We start from the raw sequence: 18,479 nt of genomic DNA, 5'->3' as shown, positions 1-18,479 counted from the left end.
CTGAGGTAGCCATTTCCTGGAGCTAGAAGGGCATGTGGATGTGTGGGAAATGTGCATTAATTTGAGCCATGTTGAATGAAATTGGGGCAGATGGTAGGAAACTCTTTGTGGACCCTTGGAATTAAGAATCTGGGGAGACGGGTCTGGGGTGTGGGTTTGGGAGTCATCTATTAGAGGTGACTGGCGAACTTAAGGGAGAAAAACTTAAGGGAGCATTTGAGGGGGCAAAAGGAGTCAGAAAAAATATATTGAGTGTCACTAAACCAAGAACATTAATAAGAAAGGGAGTATATAGAATCCCAAAGGATGAGAGATTAGGATTTGGTGATGTTTGAGTTTTGGAAAAGTGATGAAACTAGAAGTCAAATCATTGAGTGTTGTAGATAGCAGCGTGTGTTCTCGTCCTAATGTAAGTTTGTTATGTCACTGGACCTCAGCTTTTTTGTCTTTAAAATGAAAAGATATTTTAGATTTAACTCATTTAGATCCTAAGAAGTTGAAGCCTATATTTTCAGTGAATGAAAGAATAAATGAGCAAAACTATATATACATATATATTGCCTATAGTGGTAGAATTACCATAGGTAAGGAGTTAATATTGATTATGCACGTCAAGAGGTCTTGCTTTGAAAGGAAGACTATTACTAATGACTATTACTCAACAGATGATTTAATGGAGACAGTATTATCAAGTATTAACAGTATTAGCAATGAAAGGATTTATTTATGTATGTATACAGAACTGGGGTACAGGCCAGAGGCTCAGGGGCGGCGAGAGGATTCACCAGAGACAGAGTGGGGAGCAGAACAGGCTGACTGATGAAGTACACTGCTGAGGGGAGCAGCGGGCAGGGTCAGGAAAGATCTGCCGCGCCATTTGTCACCTCCCGGGCAGGGGGATGGAACTCTTGCTGAAGCGGCTGCGGCTTTCATCTTTCCCGATGCTATGCTTTAACCTGTTATGCCACGAGGGAGGACTCGATTGAGGAATTTTTTGATAATCATTCCAATCTACTAACTCGAAGAAGTCATCCAGGGAAACTGATAGCATTTTGGGTGAATTCTTTAATTCAATTAGGTCATGTTGCTTAAAGCCAACATATGAGCTAGGCACAAATCCCAGAACACACACACGCACACAATTTTAACACCCAGGATCCATCACAGTATATAAACAATTAGAGTTTTATTTTATTTTAGAATAAGTTTACAGTTGGAAAAAAGATATTTACTAAAGCCACAACATTATTCATAAGGACAAAACTTTTATAGCAAAACCTTGGTAAATGAGCATTAATAATTTGTATATGGATAGAGAAGGTAGTTAAAAAACGGAAATAATGTATCCCAAAGGCTATAAGAGGCACAATCTAGAGCTTGTATTGGGCCTGCAAGTATTATACTAAAATTCATTACATGTCATCCAAGAAGTTGCAGATTTTTCAGCACTAGATACTTTAAGATACAAAGGAGTAACATAGTTATCTTATGTTGGAAAAGCATTCCTATTAATACTACAAAAATAGGATCAGCAAGCCTAACCAACAAATAGTTCTGTAGGTTTTTACAGGACACAATACATCTATGGCTTTTTCATGTTCATTTCTGAGACTGATAAGCAAGTCCAGCAAGTAGAATAGAAGAAAGTAGCCTAAAATAAGACGTTAACACCGTCATGTACAAGGCATCTGATACTTAACAGCTTCAAAAATTGGAAAACAAATTGACTTTTAGGTTAGAGCAAAACTGTGAGTCTTCCATAGCAAAGAAACCAGGCAACAAAAAACTGCTTCCACCAATCTTTTGGCATGAAAACCTTTATGCAATAAAGTAAGTTTTCCAAGTGACATGGTGGAAAAGTTTTTACGATAAGTCATTTTTTTAGTTTAGATTTTTAATAACTGCAAAGTGCACAGGTTTCCAAGGACCAAGAAACTTAGTACAAGCCTTCATATGTAATTTTCTTATATATTTTTTAAAACATGGATTGGAATATTCACTTATTCATGCTGCCAGTGGGTCCATGCTGATTAAGGTGAACATGTGAGAAAAAATAAGAAAAAATAATATCGTGTACTTTTCAGAGCATAATACTACAACGATATCATTGTGCAGTTTTCTTAAAGGTAAAAATGTACATCTTAGATTCTCCAAGGCTTTATTTTTCACTAGTAAGTAAACATCAATATAAAAGTGAATCAGCAGTCACACCTAAAGGTAAAAGTGATTCATGCACTATTTTTACCTATCAGGACTATTAATGATATAAAGGGTACAGAGTTCTTTATCCCCCTTCAATGTAGAATGCTCACGAGTTGTCACATGGGACTCGAATCACACATAAAAGCAAGTGATGAGGAAACATTAAATTTCAAAATGCTCACGAAAGCATGCCAGAAATGATGCTGTTTCTGTAATTGCTGGAGGCCAAAATTAAAGCAGTATGTGTTCCTGCAACTTCTAGGTCTTTAATGCTGCTTGTTTTTGTGAGTGTGGGAAGGGGAGATTCAGGGCAGGGGGTTCCTTCTCTCTGGAGCTTAGGCCATAATTTCGGCAGGTTCCGTGACCAGCTTTGATCCATCCCAAGTCGTCTTGAACTGCTCAGGAACAGGAAATTCCCTCTGCAAAAAGCAAGAACAGTCACTTAAACCAAGGTTTCCTTCTGGAAGCAGAGGGAAAGCTGAGTATGTCCCATGATGAACAGAGATATCTCACGGAACCCAAATCTGTCATAAGTCCTCTGTGTCACCTGAAGACTTGTGCAATCACGTGTCTGTTCTGAAACTGAGCCAGTGTCATCAGTAAGGGGAGAGCTTGCTGCCTGCTCGGTGCTACTGTGGCGTCTTTGTTTCATCCTAAGACTTTATTTTTAAGATTTATTTATGCATACAAGAATGGGGATACAGGCCAGACAGAGATGCGGGAAGTGAGAAGACTCACCAGAGACAGAGTGGGGAGCAGAACAGGCAGACTGACTGAAATACACTGCTGAGGGGAGCAGCGGTGAGACAGGAGAGGTCTGCTGTATCGCCAATGAGCAGTGCAGCAGAGCCTACACCAGTCAGCCTCTGACCAGCATTCTGCACCATTTATGCACAGGGAGAAACTGGGGATGCTTGCAAATGTGCAGACTCTGGTGCAGTCGGACCGAGAATCTGCATTTTCAACAAGTTCCAGGGCGTGCCAAAAGCACACACCAAGCTTTATTTGTTCATTAAGCAGGACCCTAAAGGGATATTGTGGGTTTCTTAAGACGGAGGCTTCTTTGTTTCATCCTTAAAATTTTTTTAAAGATTTATTTGCTTATGCATACAGAACTGGGGTATAGGCTAGAGGTACAATGGCAGTGAGAGGATTCACCAGAGACAGAGTGGGGTGCAGGACAGGCTGACTGATTGAAATACACTGCTGAGGGGAGCAGCGGGCGGGTCAGGAGAGGTCTGCCGCGCCGTGTGAGTCACCTCCCTGGCTGGGGATCAAACTCCAGCTGCAGTGGCTATAGAGGCGCCTCATAGTTCTGTGCTTCAACCCTCAGAGTTGCGCCACCAGGGAGGACCCCACTTGGGTAGATATGTGGGTGCCATGTCCAGGGATGCTGGTCGGTTGAGTCTGGAGAAAATCCCACAGCGTTTCTTACTGCAGTTTCTATGCAGCGAGCCTTCGGCCTAGTCAGCTGCACAGGGCAGAGGTCACCCTGATTTTTGCTCTCCTAACTGGAAGCTGTTCTGTGTTGGCTTCTGCTCTTCAGTATTTCATGGCCTAGTGCTGGTAGTTTTGCTTTTAGACTTAAATGATGAATTTTAGGAGGCTGTCTGGATGCTGCTGGGGAGTCCTGAAGAACTTACTGGCATTTGGGGAGCAGTTACACTCTCTAAGGAGATGAACACAGTGCTAACTGCTATGTAGACGACTCATTATTGACCCACAGGCTGATGGGAACCCCTTCTTTTCATACTGCTAAGTTTTCTTTCTCCCATCCTTCTCTGGTTCACTGCCCTCATGTGCATTTACAATGAAAGGATAATCAGAATATGAATAATTTGAAGAAGAGGGAATTATCTCTCGAGTTATTTCTCAAGAAACAATAACTAACTTCCCAACTGCAGCAACAGGTTAGCACACTGGATAATGCAGAACATGTATTTATTTATCTATCTTCTCCAACGTATGAGAATACCTGCATGTTTTTATTTATTTATTTTTTTAGAGGCTGCTGTGTTGGGGAGAGGAAGCAAAGAAAGTAAATGGGTTCCAAATTACTTAAACTGTTGTTTCTCAGAAGGGGGGTTGGATGGGCTGATAGCATCAGAATCATCTGGGGTGCCTCCTTGTTAAAATACAGATTCCAGGGCCCCAGTGTGAGTCTCTTGAACTTCCAGCTGGTTCTCTTTTATTTTTTATTTATTTATTTTTAAAGACTTATTTATTTGTACATACAGAACTGGGGTACAGGCCAGAGGCTCAGGGGCGGTGAGAGGCTTCACCAGAGACAGAGCGGGGAGCACAACAGGCAGATCAACGAAGTACACTGCTGAGGGGAGCAGTGGGCAGGTCAGGAGAGGTCTTACGCGCCATGTGGTCTCCTCCGGGGCAGGCGGGAATCGAACTCATGCGGAAGTGGCTTTAGCTTCTCAGTCCAGTGCTTTAACCCGCTGCGCCACAGGGAGGGCCCAGGTTCTCTTTTATTTTTATTGTCAACAAATTCCCATCGTTTTACAACTTTGTTGGTATTTTGATTGTATAGGATCTTCCTCAGCTGATTCTTCTTGTTTTTTTTTAAAGATTTATTCATTTGTGCATACAAGAGCTGGGTTGCGGGCCGAGGTACAGAGTAGGGGGGAGTGAGAGGATTCACCAACCAGAGACAGAATAGGGAGCAGAAGAGGACTGATGAAGTACACTGCTGAGGGGAGCAGCGGGCAGGCGGGTCAGGAGAGGTCTGCCACGCCAGGTGGTCACCTCCAGGGCAGGGATCAAATTCTTCCCGCAGTGGCTATGGATAGCTTCATAGTGCTATGCTGATTCTTATACTGAGTCTGAGAACCTATCCAAGTAGGTCTGCTTCGTATGACCCCTTTTCTTAGCTGCTCCCCAAAACATTTCTCCCTCTTTTCTGTTTGCCTCCACATAGCAAAGACAACTTTAGTAGTAGGTGATATGTATTCAGAAGCATAGTATACTATTTGACCAAGCTAGTCCACAGAGGTGATAATTAAGTCAACTCTCTTGAGATTTACAAATCTAGGTGTGAGCCAATTAGGAAAAAAAACAGGGAGAAAGATGGGAGAGGTAACTCTGATTTCCTCTCCTGCTTGTGATTTCATCTACCAATGAAGCTTCTAGGTTGGTCACTGCTGAATCAATCTCTAAGAATGGAAATAACAAGAAGGCTCAAGAAAAATTCTTTCCCGCCTTTGAAAAGGTACTTACGTAATCCCCATCCTGAGGGATAAGAATATTCATTTCCGATGACTTGGCACTCACAATCTCACAGTCCAGAGCGTCTTCACTGAGGTATATGTGGCAACCTTCTGTCTTATTGATAGAAATTGTTGGCACCTTCCCCATTACCTGAAATAGAGAAAAAAACCAAGGCCTCAGCAAAGAAACAAAACTCCAGTGTCTCCAAATAAGCAGAGTTCGTGGGAATCACCAAGCTTTCGGGGTAGCTGAGAGGAGGGGGTACTGGAGAGGCAGGATAAGGGCACCATTTCAGGTAGGTGTCATTTGGGGACAGCATTTTCATTCTGCCACACAAGGAGATTCTCAAGCATCAGAGTCTCTTTCCTGAGACACATAAAGGGATTAATTTGAAAGCAGCAGCTAGATGTTCAGGAAAAAGTCTCAAGCCTGTTAGTGGATTTGAAACATATATTTGATTTCATGATAAAAGAAACAAGATGCCTTGCTTTCATTTGCTTAAAATTCCAGTTTTCAGTAATCTTTATGCAACTGGGGTTAATATTGTCTGGGAATAAATATTGTCATTTATGAGCAAATACATTTTTCTGTAATTACCATGTTCCCTAAATCTTAGTAATAGTAAGAAATACTGTGACTCTTTTCACCTTGGCTAGATAAAAATCTCCCTGCCTGAATGTGAAGCTTACATGAAAGAATGAAGTGTATTCATTTCAGGAGCCAAAACTGTAGCCTTGATTCAGGTCTCTTATTGTATAGGTAAAAAGTGCCATCCACAAGTGGAGGCATTTGTATTACTTACAAATATCTAGGTGCTATAAAAATTCTGATCAGTTTTAAGTTTCTTTTTGAGCAGTTTTCAAGCACTGCCATGTCTAAACAGGCACACTCTCCCCAAGGATTATACTACAATTCTATAATTTACCTTCTTGTAATGGTAATTGCAGTGAGAAAGACATCTCCTCTTTCACCCTGAAGAAAGGGCCTGATTGCTAACTAAAGGAGCAACTCCAGTTGATGGTGCAGGTGATGGAAAAAATTCCTTAGGGGAGTCGGGCCAGATCACCACATTTCTGTTTTTTCCTCTTGCCATAGAAACTGGACACCGAGTTGGAAATGAGCCCCAGTGCAAAAAAAGCAAGGTAGTTCAAGGTCAGGTAAGCACAGAGCCTTGCCATAAATAAAATGAAATAAAGATAATGCATGTAACTATATTTCAAGAGTGCCAGTAGTAATGTTTTGGCAATTTCGAGATCTGCTTATTTTATAATAACGAAGTGCATCTGCATACAGAAGAGCACTCTATGAATGCCAGACAAGTAATGGGAATGGGCTAAGTTATCAGTCTTAGGTGATTTGTTTGTGAATTGCTGCCGGGCCATATGAGGCCCTTGCATTATACCAGTAATGCAGTTTGTATTTATATATTGCTATATTATGCTAAAACTGCTGAATTATCCTTTGTATCTGAATAGCTGAAAAAGCAACAGCAGAATTAAAAAAAAAAAATAGCCCTTCTTTGGAGAAGTGTCTATTCAGATCATCTGCCATTTTAAAATCAGATTGTATTTTTATTGTTGTGCTTTATGAGTTTTTTATCCAGTCTGGATGTTAACCCCTTGTTGAATGGATAGCATGCAAATATCATCTCCCATTTTTGTTCTGATGCAAGTTTCTTTCCCCATGCAGAAGCTTTTTAGTTTGATGTAGTCCAATTTGCCTATTTTTGCTTTTGTTTCCCTTGCCAGAACACTTCCAGATGGCTAACAGGCACACGAAAGGACGTTCGTCATGTCTTATTATCAGAGCAATGCAAATCAAAACAACAATGAGATATCACTGCACACCTGTGAGGATGGCTATTATCCAAAAGACAAGAACAGTGTGAGCGAGCGTGGATGTGGAGAGAAGAGAACCCCTAAGACCTTGTTTGTGGGAATGTAAAATGATGTAGCCATTATAGAAAGCAGTATGGAGATTCCTCCAGAAACCTAAAATTGAACTTCCAATCTAATCAACCCAGTTCTGTGTATTTACCTGAAAAATACAAAAACACTAATCTGAAAAGATCGATACATCCCCATGTTGACAGCAGCACAATTTACCATAGCCAGAGTTAGAAATAACCTAAGTGCTCATTGATAGATTTGATAGATGAATGGATAAGGAAGATGTGTTGGAATCTATGGAATGGAATACTATTGAGTTATAAAAAAGATGAGACCCTACATGAATATGTATGTATATAATATGTATATATAAAAACCAAATAGATGAACTAAATAAAAAATAATTTTTGAACTGTAAGGCCAATTAGTGGTTACCAGTGGTTATGGTTCCTGGTACAAGGGAAAATGGAACAATGGTGTGGTGGTGAACTATGGATTTGGATTTTTAGCAGTAAACTTCAAGTAGTAAGTGTACATGCTGATTATCAACAATGAACGCCTACAACTTATATAATGTTAAAATGCCAAAAAAAAGCAACATTACGCATTATGCTGTGCATTAATTGCAATAAAATGCAATTAAATGATAGTTAAAAAAGGGCCCTCCCTGGTGACGCAGCAGGTTAAAGCACAGCACTAAGAATTGGGGGCCACTTCTGCATGAGTTTGATCCCTGCCTGACCCGGAGGTGACCACATGGCGAGGCAGACCTCTCCTGACCTGCCCGCTGCTCCCCTCAGCAGTGTACTTCGTCAGTCGGCCTGTTCTGCTCCCCAGTCTGTCTCTGGTGAATCCTCTCACTGTCCCTGCACCTCTGGCCTGTACCCCAGTTCTGTGTGCATAAATAAATAAATCTTAAAAAAAAAGAGAGAGAGAAAGAAATAGACTAGGATAAGAAATTTTACTAAAAAATTGCCTTGATCTGGTAAGAATTGTCATTCCCATAGTGTTTTGGTACAGACTGCCTTAGAATCAATTGCATACATGATGTGAACACTTTGAGATTTGAGAACAGAGATCATTTCTGATAAGAAGAAGGGGGTCACAGAGTAGCCCCTCTGCGAGTGACAGGTGACCTGTGACTTTCTCCAGGCTCTAGCACTTAAATAGTTTCTGTATTAATTGTAATTATTTCTCTATACCTTATATTTCTTTCTATCTTAGTCTTTCTCACATAATTTGTACTATTTTCCTATACTAGTTTTTCAAAAATAGAATTATTGGACCAAATCATATGAGCTTCAGTTCATGCCTTTTTCCTTTCAATCTTTTTAATAGCATTATCGAGGCAAAAATCTATGAAGTTAAAGCTCACCTGTGTTAAGTATTCAATTTGATGATATTTAGTTCATTTGCAGTCATGCAACTATGCCTTCAGTTCAGTTTTAGACTATTTCTATCATTCCCCAAATAGTCCTAATATCCACTTACAGCTGATCTCTATCCTCACCCCCAGATCTACTAATCTGCTTTCTGTCTGTAAATTGTCCAAGCTCTTTTAGAGCCTTTTATTAAATGTATTTAAATTGCAGTGACATCCATTTGGTTTGTGTATCTACAAGTTCTAAAAGTATTCAGTAAATACTTGTCTCTGAGCCACGCTGCCAAATTTCCATCCCTTTTGGGATGTGCCTGGATTTCACTTAACACAATCCCTTGCAGGGTAAGGACAGACCTGAATGCAAAATTGATTAGTGTGAAAAGATAGATCTAGTTGTAATATTGATTTACATTTCTACTTCTACTAGGTTATGCATCTCTTCACATATTTATCAATTATTCCAGTTTTTTCTTCTTTGAATGATCTTCATACTACTTGCTTAATTTTTTTTTAAAAGTCAGGTTATTAAGTCTTTTTTTCTTGTTGATTTTGTTAATTCTTTATATATTGTGGTTTCAAATCCCTTTTGATTTTTATTATTACAAGTATCGACCTTCAATCTATGTGGGTTATCTTTGTGTATGTGTCTTCTGTTGAGCATGTAATTAATATTAATGTGATTAGATCCATCTTTCTTTGCGTTTTTAGAAGCTAATCAATTCTTTTCCACTCTGAGCCCGTAAAGATTTTCTTCTGAAATTTATTCTCAGTGTTTGAAAGTATTGTATTCCTTTTCATAATTAGAACTTAACATGAATAGAGTTGGAATCCATTATTTATTCTGAACTTCCTATCCATGTGTTCATTTATCTATTTCATGGCTTACTATTCTGCTTCATCGGTGTATTTTTGTATTTTTAAAGTGGTTCAGCTATGCTTGTCAATATTCTTTCAAATGAATGCAAAGACCATTTTCAATAAGAATACTATTGTGATTCTGAGCTGAGTTCACTGAATTTAGAGATTAAATAAATGGGGACAATTGGTATTCATGTCTTTCTATTTTTTTACATATCTTTCAAATTCTCCTTGAATATCTTGTATCAGGGGGTCATTTTTTTTTTTAAGTGATTACATAGTATTCCTGGTGTGGAATTCAGAAATTAAAAAATTTTAAATTTCTTGGTTGTCATTTTAATAATGTTTTCTATTACATCGTCTAATCATTATAGTCATGCATAGTTTAATGACATTTTTCTGGTCCACAGTGGACTGCATTTTAATAGTGGTCCAGTAGTTTATTTCATGTGGCCTATATACTTAGTGGTCTATACCCTCTAGGTTTGTGTAACAATGTTCTCTGATGTTCACACAATATCAAAATCACCTAACAACACATTTCTCCAAATGTATCATCATTCGGTGATGCATGATATAAGTCAATAATACACTGGTGTTGCTTGCTGAATCTCTTGGACTTTATTGTAAAGGTCATCATTTTGTCAACAAATAAGGGTATTTTTGTCTCTTCTTTCTCCAATTTTCTATTTCACATTTTCCTGAGCTTATCCCTTTTAGTGCAGTGCTGGTCTGGAGCACTGATAGAAGGAATTCTCTTCTTGATTCTGACTTCAATGGAAATTCCAAAGTTTCAAATGAAGCACACACAATATTTGATATGGAATTTTGATAGATATCCTTAATTTGATTTAAAAAGTACTATATCTGGGCCACCCTGGTGGCAAAGGGGATAAATCTCAGCACTATCAAGCTATTTCCAGCCACTGCCTCATGAGTTCCATCTCCTTCAGGGAGCTGACCCACGTCAGAGCAGACATCTCCCGTCTCATTGCTGCTCCCCTCGGCTGTGTATTTCAGTGGATTTGCCTGTTCTGTTCTCTACTCTGTCTCTGGTGAATCTTGTCACACCCTCCCCCTCCCCCCTCTGTCCACACCTCTGGCTTAAACCCCAATTCTTGTATGCATAAATAAACGAAGCCTTAAAAAAGTACTTTACCTTCTCTGACTTCATGACATCAGATGTAGAGAGTATAGCTCTGTATATAGGTGCATACGTGTATTTATGAAAAATGAAAATGCTCTGCATAATGGTATAAAGTGTTCCTTCCTCTTAACATGGTGTGTTTATAGGAACCATTTAATATGACTACACAGAATTCCAATGTATGAAATCGATAAGTTAAAATTTCATAAGTAGGCAGATTGGTCTCCTTCTATGATTTTATAAATTTTAATTTCTTCAATTATTTTTCAATTTAGAATTTTTTCTTCCCCAGAAAGCTTATTATTTTGAACTGTTTTCTTTTACTTTGCTGTAGTTTCATGGTTTGTATTTAATTCATTTGGTTGTAAAATTTTGAATGTGATGCAGCTACATATTCAAAATATTGGTAATTCTATACATATTATTTCATCATTGCTATCCAGTCCCATTTCTGAAGAATAAAAGGAAACCTTTAATGAACTCTCTAAAATTAAAAGAGGTTCAGTTAGATTAGATTATTTCCAAGATTCCTTTCAAGTGTTAACACAAAGTAAATGCTTAATAGTGGCAAATTATCTACTCAGTCTGTTACAGGTCAAAGAGAGGGATACCCCAGAACCCCCAAACCTGCCTGCTCTAAATAGGTTCTGCCATCTGCTGCATCAAGACAAAACATGTAAGACCTTTAATGGAAAGGAACTATAATACAATTAGTGTGCAATACAGAAAAGACAAAAAATATGGTTTCTGAATCAAACACCCCAAGTTACCCATCCCCTCAAGGGTAAAACTCCACCCAAAAGGGATTGGCCCAAAGCAAGGTCCTGAAGCCCATCACAGTCTAACGCAACTCTGGACGTCAAATCTGGGAGGAAAAGAGCAAAATCAAAATCAAGATAAACGCTGCCATTGTTAACCTCCTCCTCACGGGTCTCTCACCCACATCTGTTTCAACCAGTCCAGGGCCAAGAAACAGGGCTGCTTCTTCACATGTCTCTGCCCCCATGTGCCATCCTCAGGTCTCCTTCTGGCTCTCCATCCTGCTTCCTTCCTCCTCAGTCTCCTCTCCAGATTCTTCTCCTCCTTGCTCAGCCCCAGTCTCCTTTGGGTGGGGCAGGGAACCAGGAACCTCCCCTTTTCCTGGGGTCCACCAAGTTGCATGACTCTTGCCATAAAGTATTATATCTCGGTTTTTGTTAAAAAAAAGTAATGTGGAGTGTGAGGAAGTCTGGCTCTTTATGCAAAACTCCCCCCATCCAGAACAGTCATTGTGGCCTCATTATAAGCTTCTGTGAACCACACCTGTCCTTCATGAACTGAATTTTTTCTGACGATGAATAATTTCCTTAATATTTTCCCTCATAATATATTCAAAAAGCAGTGTTATTAAGTGGGTAAATGTGATCAATAGAAATACTAAATTGGGAGTTAGCATTACCAGAATGCAAGCCCAAAGAGGGCAAGGATTTTTGTTTTATTTGATTACTATTTTTTTAAAGATTTATTTATTTGTGCATACAGAACTGGGGTACCGGCCAGAGGTGCAGGGGAGGTGAGAGGATTCAGCAAAGACAGAGTGGGAGACTCAGCAAAGCAGAACAGGCAGATGGATGAAGTACATTGCTGAGGGGAGTAGGAGGTGAGAGAGGAGAGGTCTGTTTCCCTGTGTGGGTCAGCTCCCTGGCCAGGGATCAGACTTGCTGCAGTGGTGGAGGCTAGCTTCCTAGTGCTGCACTTTAATCCGCTGTGCCATCAGGGAGGGCCCTGACTACTATTGTTTTTAATGTTGCATGTCAGACAGAGTCAATAAATATCTCGTAGATTAATGAAGAGATGAGTGCTAAATGCTCTGTGGTCTTAGGCAAATAACTCACACTGTAGGATCTAGAATCTAAAAATTAGTGTTTTCCCTGTTTACAAGGTGACAGTAACAGTTGGGCATAGGTTGGGTTATTTGGTGACTTTCAAACTCTTTTCTATGAAGGAATGGGATTTATGAAAATGGGGAAACAGAAAAATCAGGAGAAGGAGATTGATGGAGCAGGAATGTGAAAGAAACAACTGCATCTGTAGGGACTATGTGCCAAGCAGACTTAGAGTCTGGGCTGGAGAGGACTTCAAATCCTGCAGTTAACGTCTTGTATTTTAGAGCAGGGAAATGAGTTAGAGATGAGTTGCTTACACAAGCAGCGGTGAGAGCAGAGCTAGGGAAGTGTGCATGTCTCACGGTGCCCAGTTCAGGGCTCTTTCTATTAAATGAAAACACGCAAAACCAACTTCTTATGTCATTGATAGAAGCAAAGAATAGAAACCCTAAAGGCGATATTACAGGGTTAAAACCTGACACACGAGGAGGTTGGAGCAGAAGGGACTTACATGACCGTGAACCCAGCCATAGAAATGAAGACCCTTCCTGCCTTATCACAAGGCCTTAGGCCCAAACAGGTATCAGGCTGCTGCTGCAGGGAGTGTTAAAGTACAGACTTGAGGGTAACAATATCCACTTCTGGTAGTTAGTGGACTATGCCAGTGAATGCCCTTTAATTAAAAGTGGCAGTGGTGAAAAGCCCAGTAAAACAAAACTGGGCTGTGATAGAGAAAGCGCTGTAAAAGCAGAATCCACTTTTAATAGCCATTATTGGGCGACATCCTATAATCAGGGGTAATTAACAAAATGAAAAGAATATAATCAAAGAGAGTGGTTAGAGCTGGCCAAAGGTAAGAAGCCCTTTTAGCTTTTTTTATACTGTAAAGTCTCATTTAGGGAAGGAATGGAGGCTGAAGAATGAAGATATTCTTGCTTGGAAAATTCAATTTAATCCTAATTTCCTGGTTGTTTTTTCTGATAATTTTACTGACTTCTTTCCCGACTTTCCCCTTTTCCACCTCCTTACTCGGAACCAATTTTCCTGAAGGGAAATTCTCTCTGGCACATGGTATTCTTAGGCTAGAGAATCCTGTACTATTCTTGTTCATTCATTTGCTGATTCACTCCAATCAACAAACATTTATTTGACACATCCTCTGTGCAAGTACTATATAAATTTCTGAGATAAATTAGGTCTTGAAATAGTGATGGTAATCCAGTGACTGCAGTGCAAAATAGGATGTGTTCTTGTGGGGGGTTGCGGTAGGGGGGTGGGGAAAGAGGTCCTGAACAAACTCTACAAATACATTTTATAGACCCGACCCCCACCCCACACCAGAGAGAACCAAGACACCAAGGACTAATCCCTAATCCCATTGGTGGAGGAAAATAACAGACAACGAAAAAATGATAATCCAAGGTTAAAACCTGACTCAGCAGGAGGTGGGAGCAGAAGAGACTCACATGACCATTAACCCAGCCATAGAAATCAAGACCCTCCATGCCTATCACAAGGCCTAAGGCCCAAACAGGTATCAGACTGCTACGGGAGTGTGCGAAGCACAGACCAGAGGGTAAAGATACAGAGATTGTGCCCAGTGGCCCATTGTGAAGTCTCTGGTCCCTTTAGGATTCCACATAATTAAGCAAACAGCAGCAAACAGGCCCCCCCACAAAGGAATGAGCCCCTCCCCAGGAGAAAAGGCTGTATCTGGCCTAGGGCAGCAGCTTCCTGCCTGCCCGAAGACCTGTACCATAGGCCTCTCTCTGCAAACCTGTCCTATTTGGGGCAGCCCTTTCGGCCCACCTGTGCCTATGCAAGTGTCCTTCTCTTTTCTGTCCCTTTTCCTAATAAACCTGCTCTTTCAGTATAATTACCATCTCTGTGTCATGCAGAAAACCACCTGGGAACTCTGCATGCCGCTGCAAGGGGAACTTTGGGGGAAACATTCCCAGTGAACCCAAGGACCCTGCACTCCAAACTCATCTTCAAAAACTACATCATCATCACCAGTGAAGGGAGGATGCTGGGAATTGAGGGTACTTAAGCAGCCAGGCGTGGTATATAGCCAGGCAATGGACCTGGGGGACCCCTTGGCTTTTGTTGGCTTTCACATGCTACTGGAGTTCCAGCTCAGCAGAAATGGTAGGACGCATTCACGGATTTTTCTTGCTCTCTTTTTCCCTGAGTTATTCCTTTCTTCATTTCCCCTTTTTGTAAATAAGTCCTTTATTAACCTTTTTGTGTGTGCGTGCGGTTGAGTCATGGAAGTTCTTTTTAAGTGGGATGAGGAACTACAGTTAGGCACTGATTTCACACTGGGTTATCCTGTAACATTGTGGGACTGAAAAGGAGGAATGAACCCTAAGGAAAGCTAGGACATCAGAGAGGAGGTGATGGCACAGCTGAGGGAGGGCCCCTTGCAGGATGGGTGGACAGCTTGGCAAAGCCACAAAAGGGGCAGAGGATGGTTCAAAGGGCCACTTACCTGCATCTGAATATCCTTGGAGTTGATCACTTCCACAATACCCACCACATTGTCAAACACAAGTGCGAACTTCTTACAGTTATCTAGGGGGGAAAAAAAAACCCTGAAATACACAGAATGTCTACATAAGACAAGGCATCAAAGCAACCTGGAGTCATAGTTCTGCCTTACCTATTGTAATGGAATTGACTTTCCCTTTTATCTGCAGAGTAGACTTGTTGCATTTGAAAATGTAAGCCACTTGTTTCAGCTCAGTCTCTGCAATCACAAGGTCGTTCCTGTCCTCTTGGTACTCCTAAAATCAAAACATGTTCAAATGGTGAATATAAGGCTTTAGAGATGCAGGTCACAGAGGACTCCAAATCTGTTACCTGCCTAAGTTTCTAGGGAGTTCAGCATGTATTATTTATAGCTTTTCAATATGTGCTTGCCTTTGGAACCATTTTCTCCCGTTATCAAGGGGGAAAAAACCACAGGCCATAATTTGTCACTGTAACACTGGGGAAAGATCAAGCACTGCTTACAGTCTGTATGCAACCAGTCAGTACCAAGCAGCTGGCTAGTGGGCTGAGGCAGGCATGGGAGAGCTTTTGGTTGAATCTGGACGCTGAGTCTGGACTACAAGCTGCAGCATAAGTGGCTGAGTCAAACTGGGAGCCTGTGAAGTCACCCCCTTTCCTATGTTCCTCTGTACTGGAGGACTGCGAGTATGTAACAGGGTGGTACGGTGCCCCTCTCTCCCTGCCCTGTAACAACTACACTTCAGGGACTTACTTGGGTCCTCCCTCTGCAAGGAGGTTCCCCTAGATTGTCAGGGGCACCAACTTGCATTGTGTCTTTGCCCTATTCTCACAGTGGTGGGGAAGGGGTGGGGCAGAGTAAAACCCCCACAGCAGATCAGAATGAGGCAGGGATGGAAAGTTTACAGAAAGCCCAGTTAGATGAAGGGGCTGAGGGGAATGGGGTGGGAGTGTCTAAGGGGCACAGAGTTTCAGCTTTGCATTTAGTTCTTTCTGTGGCTATATGGTGGTGAGGGCTGGTCCTTTATGGCACATCCCACCTAAATGTTGAGATGGCAAATTTGTTGCTGTGCGTATTCTACCACAATTCAAAAAAACAACTTAAGAAAGTTCAAGAAGCGAATGTATGAGAAATGAGGAAAAGCCAAGAACTTATAAAATGCCCTGGTTTTGGTCCAGCTGTGTGGCGGTTCCCAGCCATCCCACTCCTGGGAAACTACCCAAAGGACACAAAAACACTAATTTTAAAGGAAATCTGCTCTCTTATGGTCACTGCAGCATTATTTACAATAGGTAAAATATGGACATAGCCTCAATGTCCCAAACAGACAAATGGATCAAGAAGATGTGGTCTATATCCACAATGGAATATTACTCAGTGGTCAAAAATGATCAACTCAAGCCAATAGTGGCAACATGGATGGAGCTGGAAGGGATGATATTGAGCAAAATAAACCAGAAGGAGAAAGATAAATATTGGATGGTTCCACTTACAGAGGGAATGAAATATAGGGAAACCAACCAAAGGGTCAGGAAAAAGACAAAATTTGCAAGGTGACTATAATTTGAGGCAAACAACAAAGGAAGTGGAGGGAGGAGGGTCAAAATGGGAGAGTAAAGAGCACAGATCATGGGTGCCGTGGTGGGAGAACTAAGGCTGTTCAAATATTAATGATGTAGGAAAATAAAAGTAAATTAAACAAAAACAGAAATGCCCCATTTTCTATTTTACTCAGTGACTTTTCCTCTGTCACCTCACTGAGGGAAACAGCTAAGGCCCTGGGAAACAGCCAAGCCCCTGGGCCTTTCATGGGAGCGCATCAGGAATGAGGCTTAAAGGACTTCAACTCACTACTCTCCATTTCTTTCCTTCCAACTCCAACACAGGAGTGTGTTTCTGAGGAGGCTGAGACTGGGGACACAGGGGGCCTGCAGAGCGGCTTTTGGATGGAGATGTAGTCTGTCCACTTTGCGCCCGCAGACTGGGGTTCTTGTGTGTCTTCTGGTCATCTGTGACGTGTCGGAGTCCTGGGGAGGCAATGCACAGACACTCTTGTTCATTCTGTAGCCTAACTTCTGGGATCAACACAAGGTGAACGGCATCGGACTTTCCCGTATGTTATTTTCAGAACTGAAGGGAGCATGAAGGGGCCACCTGAAAATAGCACCTCCATATCCCCATCACCAGGCACCAGGGAACCTGAGATAAGCCTGAGACTAGAGAAATCAGAAAGAAAGCTGGCAGAACTGAACTTGGCAGAAGGAACTGAGCAGCCCCTTCGGGCAGGAGAGACCTCACCGCCCTCCACCCACCCTTCACCCTCAGACCCCACTGCCCATGACCCTTCCTTGCCAAAAAACTGCAGCAGTTGCTTGATCTTATAAAGACCCACACACCCACTTTGGGGGGGCCCTTCTTGGCCTGCAGAGTCACCACCTCATGGACTTTCAATAAAGCCCGCTTCAGTCTGGCCTCTCTTCTTTTCTAACAAGAATAGTTTTGTGTTTCCTCAAGGCTCATGTGCAAAGTCTGAGGCCTTGTAAGTTGAGAGTTAACAGAAGCACTGGAATTATTTTTTTCATTTGAAGAACCTGTTTTTTTTTAATTTTATTTTATAACAGTTTATTTTTACATCATTTTGTACATTTTTTTTTCCATCTCAATTGTAATCCCCGCGGGTTTCCCATCACCAAGTCACCCGTGTGCCATCACCATAATCCCGTGCACTCCCCTCCCCCCCCGTTTTTGATCCCACTCCCCACTCCACCCCTGCAAAATGTCTCTGGTATATGATTGAGAAGAACCTATTTTTTAAGGAGCTAGATGATAGACAAATATGTTGCAAAAAGCAAACGACCAAGAGGCTCACATGACTTGCTTCTCTTATGGCTAAATCAGTCCCCAGATAATGCCTAGAAGGTTAGAGCATTTCCATAAGTACACGTCAGAGTATAGGCTCAACTTTAAGGCTATGAATCCATTCCCTTACATTATGGATGAACGAATGTTGCAGCTAAGAAGCAGAAAAAATGGGCAACTTTGAATGCTTAGTTCCTAGACCAGGACACAGGAAGATTTATATCACAATCCTTAGCAGTTGCACAAAGCAAAAATATATTTGCATAAATTTTCTGCCACCTGATTTTATTGGTTAGAATATATGTGCTCCTGATTCCAGTATATTTTATTTTATTTTTTAAAAGATTTATTTACTTATGCATGCAGAGCTGGGGCACAAGGCCAGAGGTGCAGGGCAGTGAGAGGATTCACCAGAGACAGAGTGGGGAGCAGAACAGGTAGACTGACTGAATCACGCGTCTGTTTGGGGGGACCTGGGCTCAAGGGAGGGGATCAAGAATGTGATTTAGCTGTGCAGCTTTGTCAATGGAAATGCCACATTCACGAC

The 18,479-nt window shown here is 41.3% G+C and overlaps 1 protein-coding gene across 1 annotated transcript in view; it reads right to left on the bottom strand.

Annotated features, from left to right (window-relative positions):
* Window positions 1–1,387: 1,387 nt before the first annotated feature.
* The window catches only part of CAP2 (CAP, adenylate cyclase-associated protein, 2 (yeast)), a 141,352-nt gene continuing 124,260 nt past the window's right edge, over window positions 1,388–18,479 (bottom strand). The window contains exons 9-13 of the mRNA XM_004693286.2: window positions 16,925–17,100; window positions 15,224–15,347; window positions 15,053–15,135; window positions 5,431–5,571; window positions 1,388–2,621 (exon numbers count right to left, since the gene is read on the bottom strand). Of these exons, the coding sequence (XP_004693343.1) occupies window positions 2,538–2,621; window positions 5,431–5,571; window positions 15,053–15,135; window positions 15,224–15,347; window positions 16,925–17,100 (608 nt within the window). The 3' untranslated portion in view covers window positions 1,388–2,537. The remainder of the gene's footprint in view (window positions 2,622–5,430; window positions 5,572–15,052; window positions 15,136–15,223; window positions 15,348–16,924; window positions 17,101–18,479) is intronic.

This window comes from Condylura cristata, unplaced genomic scaffold (assembly GCF_000260355.1).
Source record: "Condylura cristata isolate star-nosed mole 26May11 unplaced genomic scaffold, ConCri1.0 scaffold00037, whole genome shotgun sequence".
Lineage (NCBI taxonomy): Eukaryota > Metazoa > Chordata > Mammalia > Eulipotyphla > Talpidae > Condylura > Condylura cristata.
Note: the sequence above shows the minus strand (reverse complement) of the source record. Positions and strands in the feature narration are given on the sequence as shown.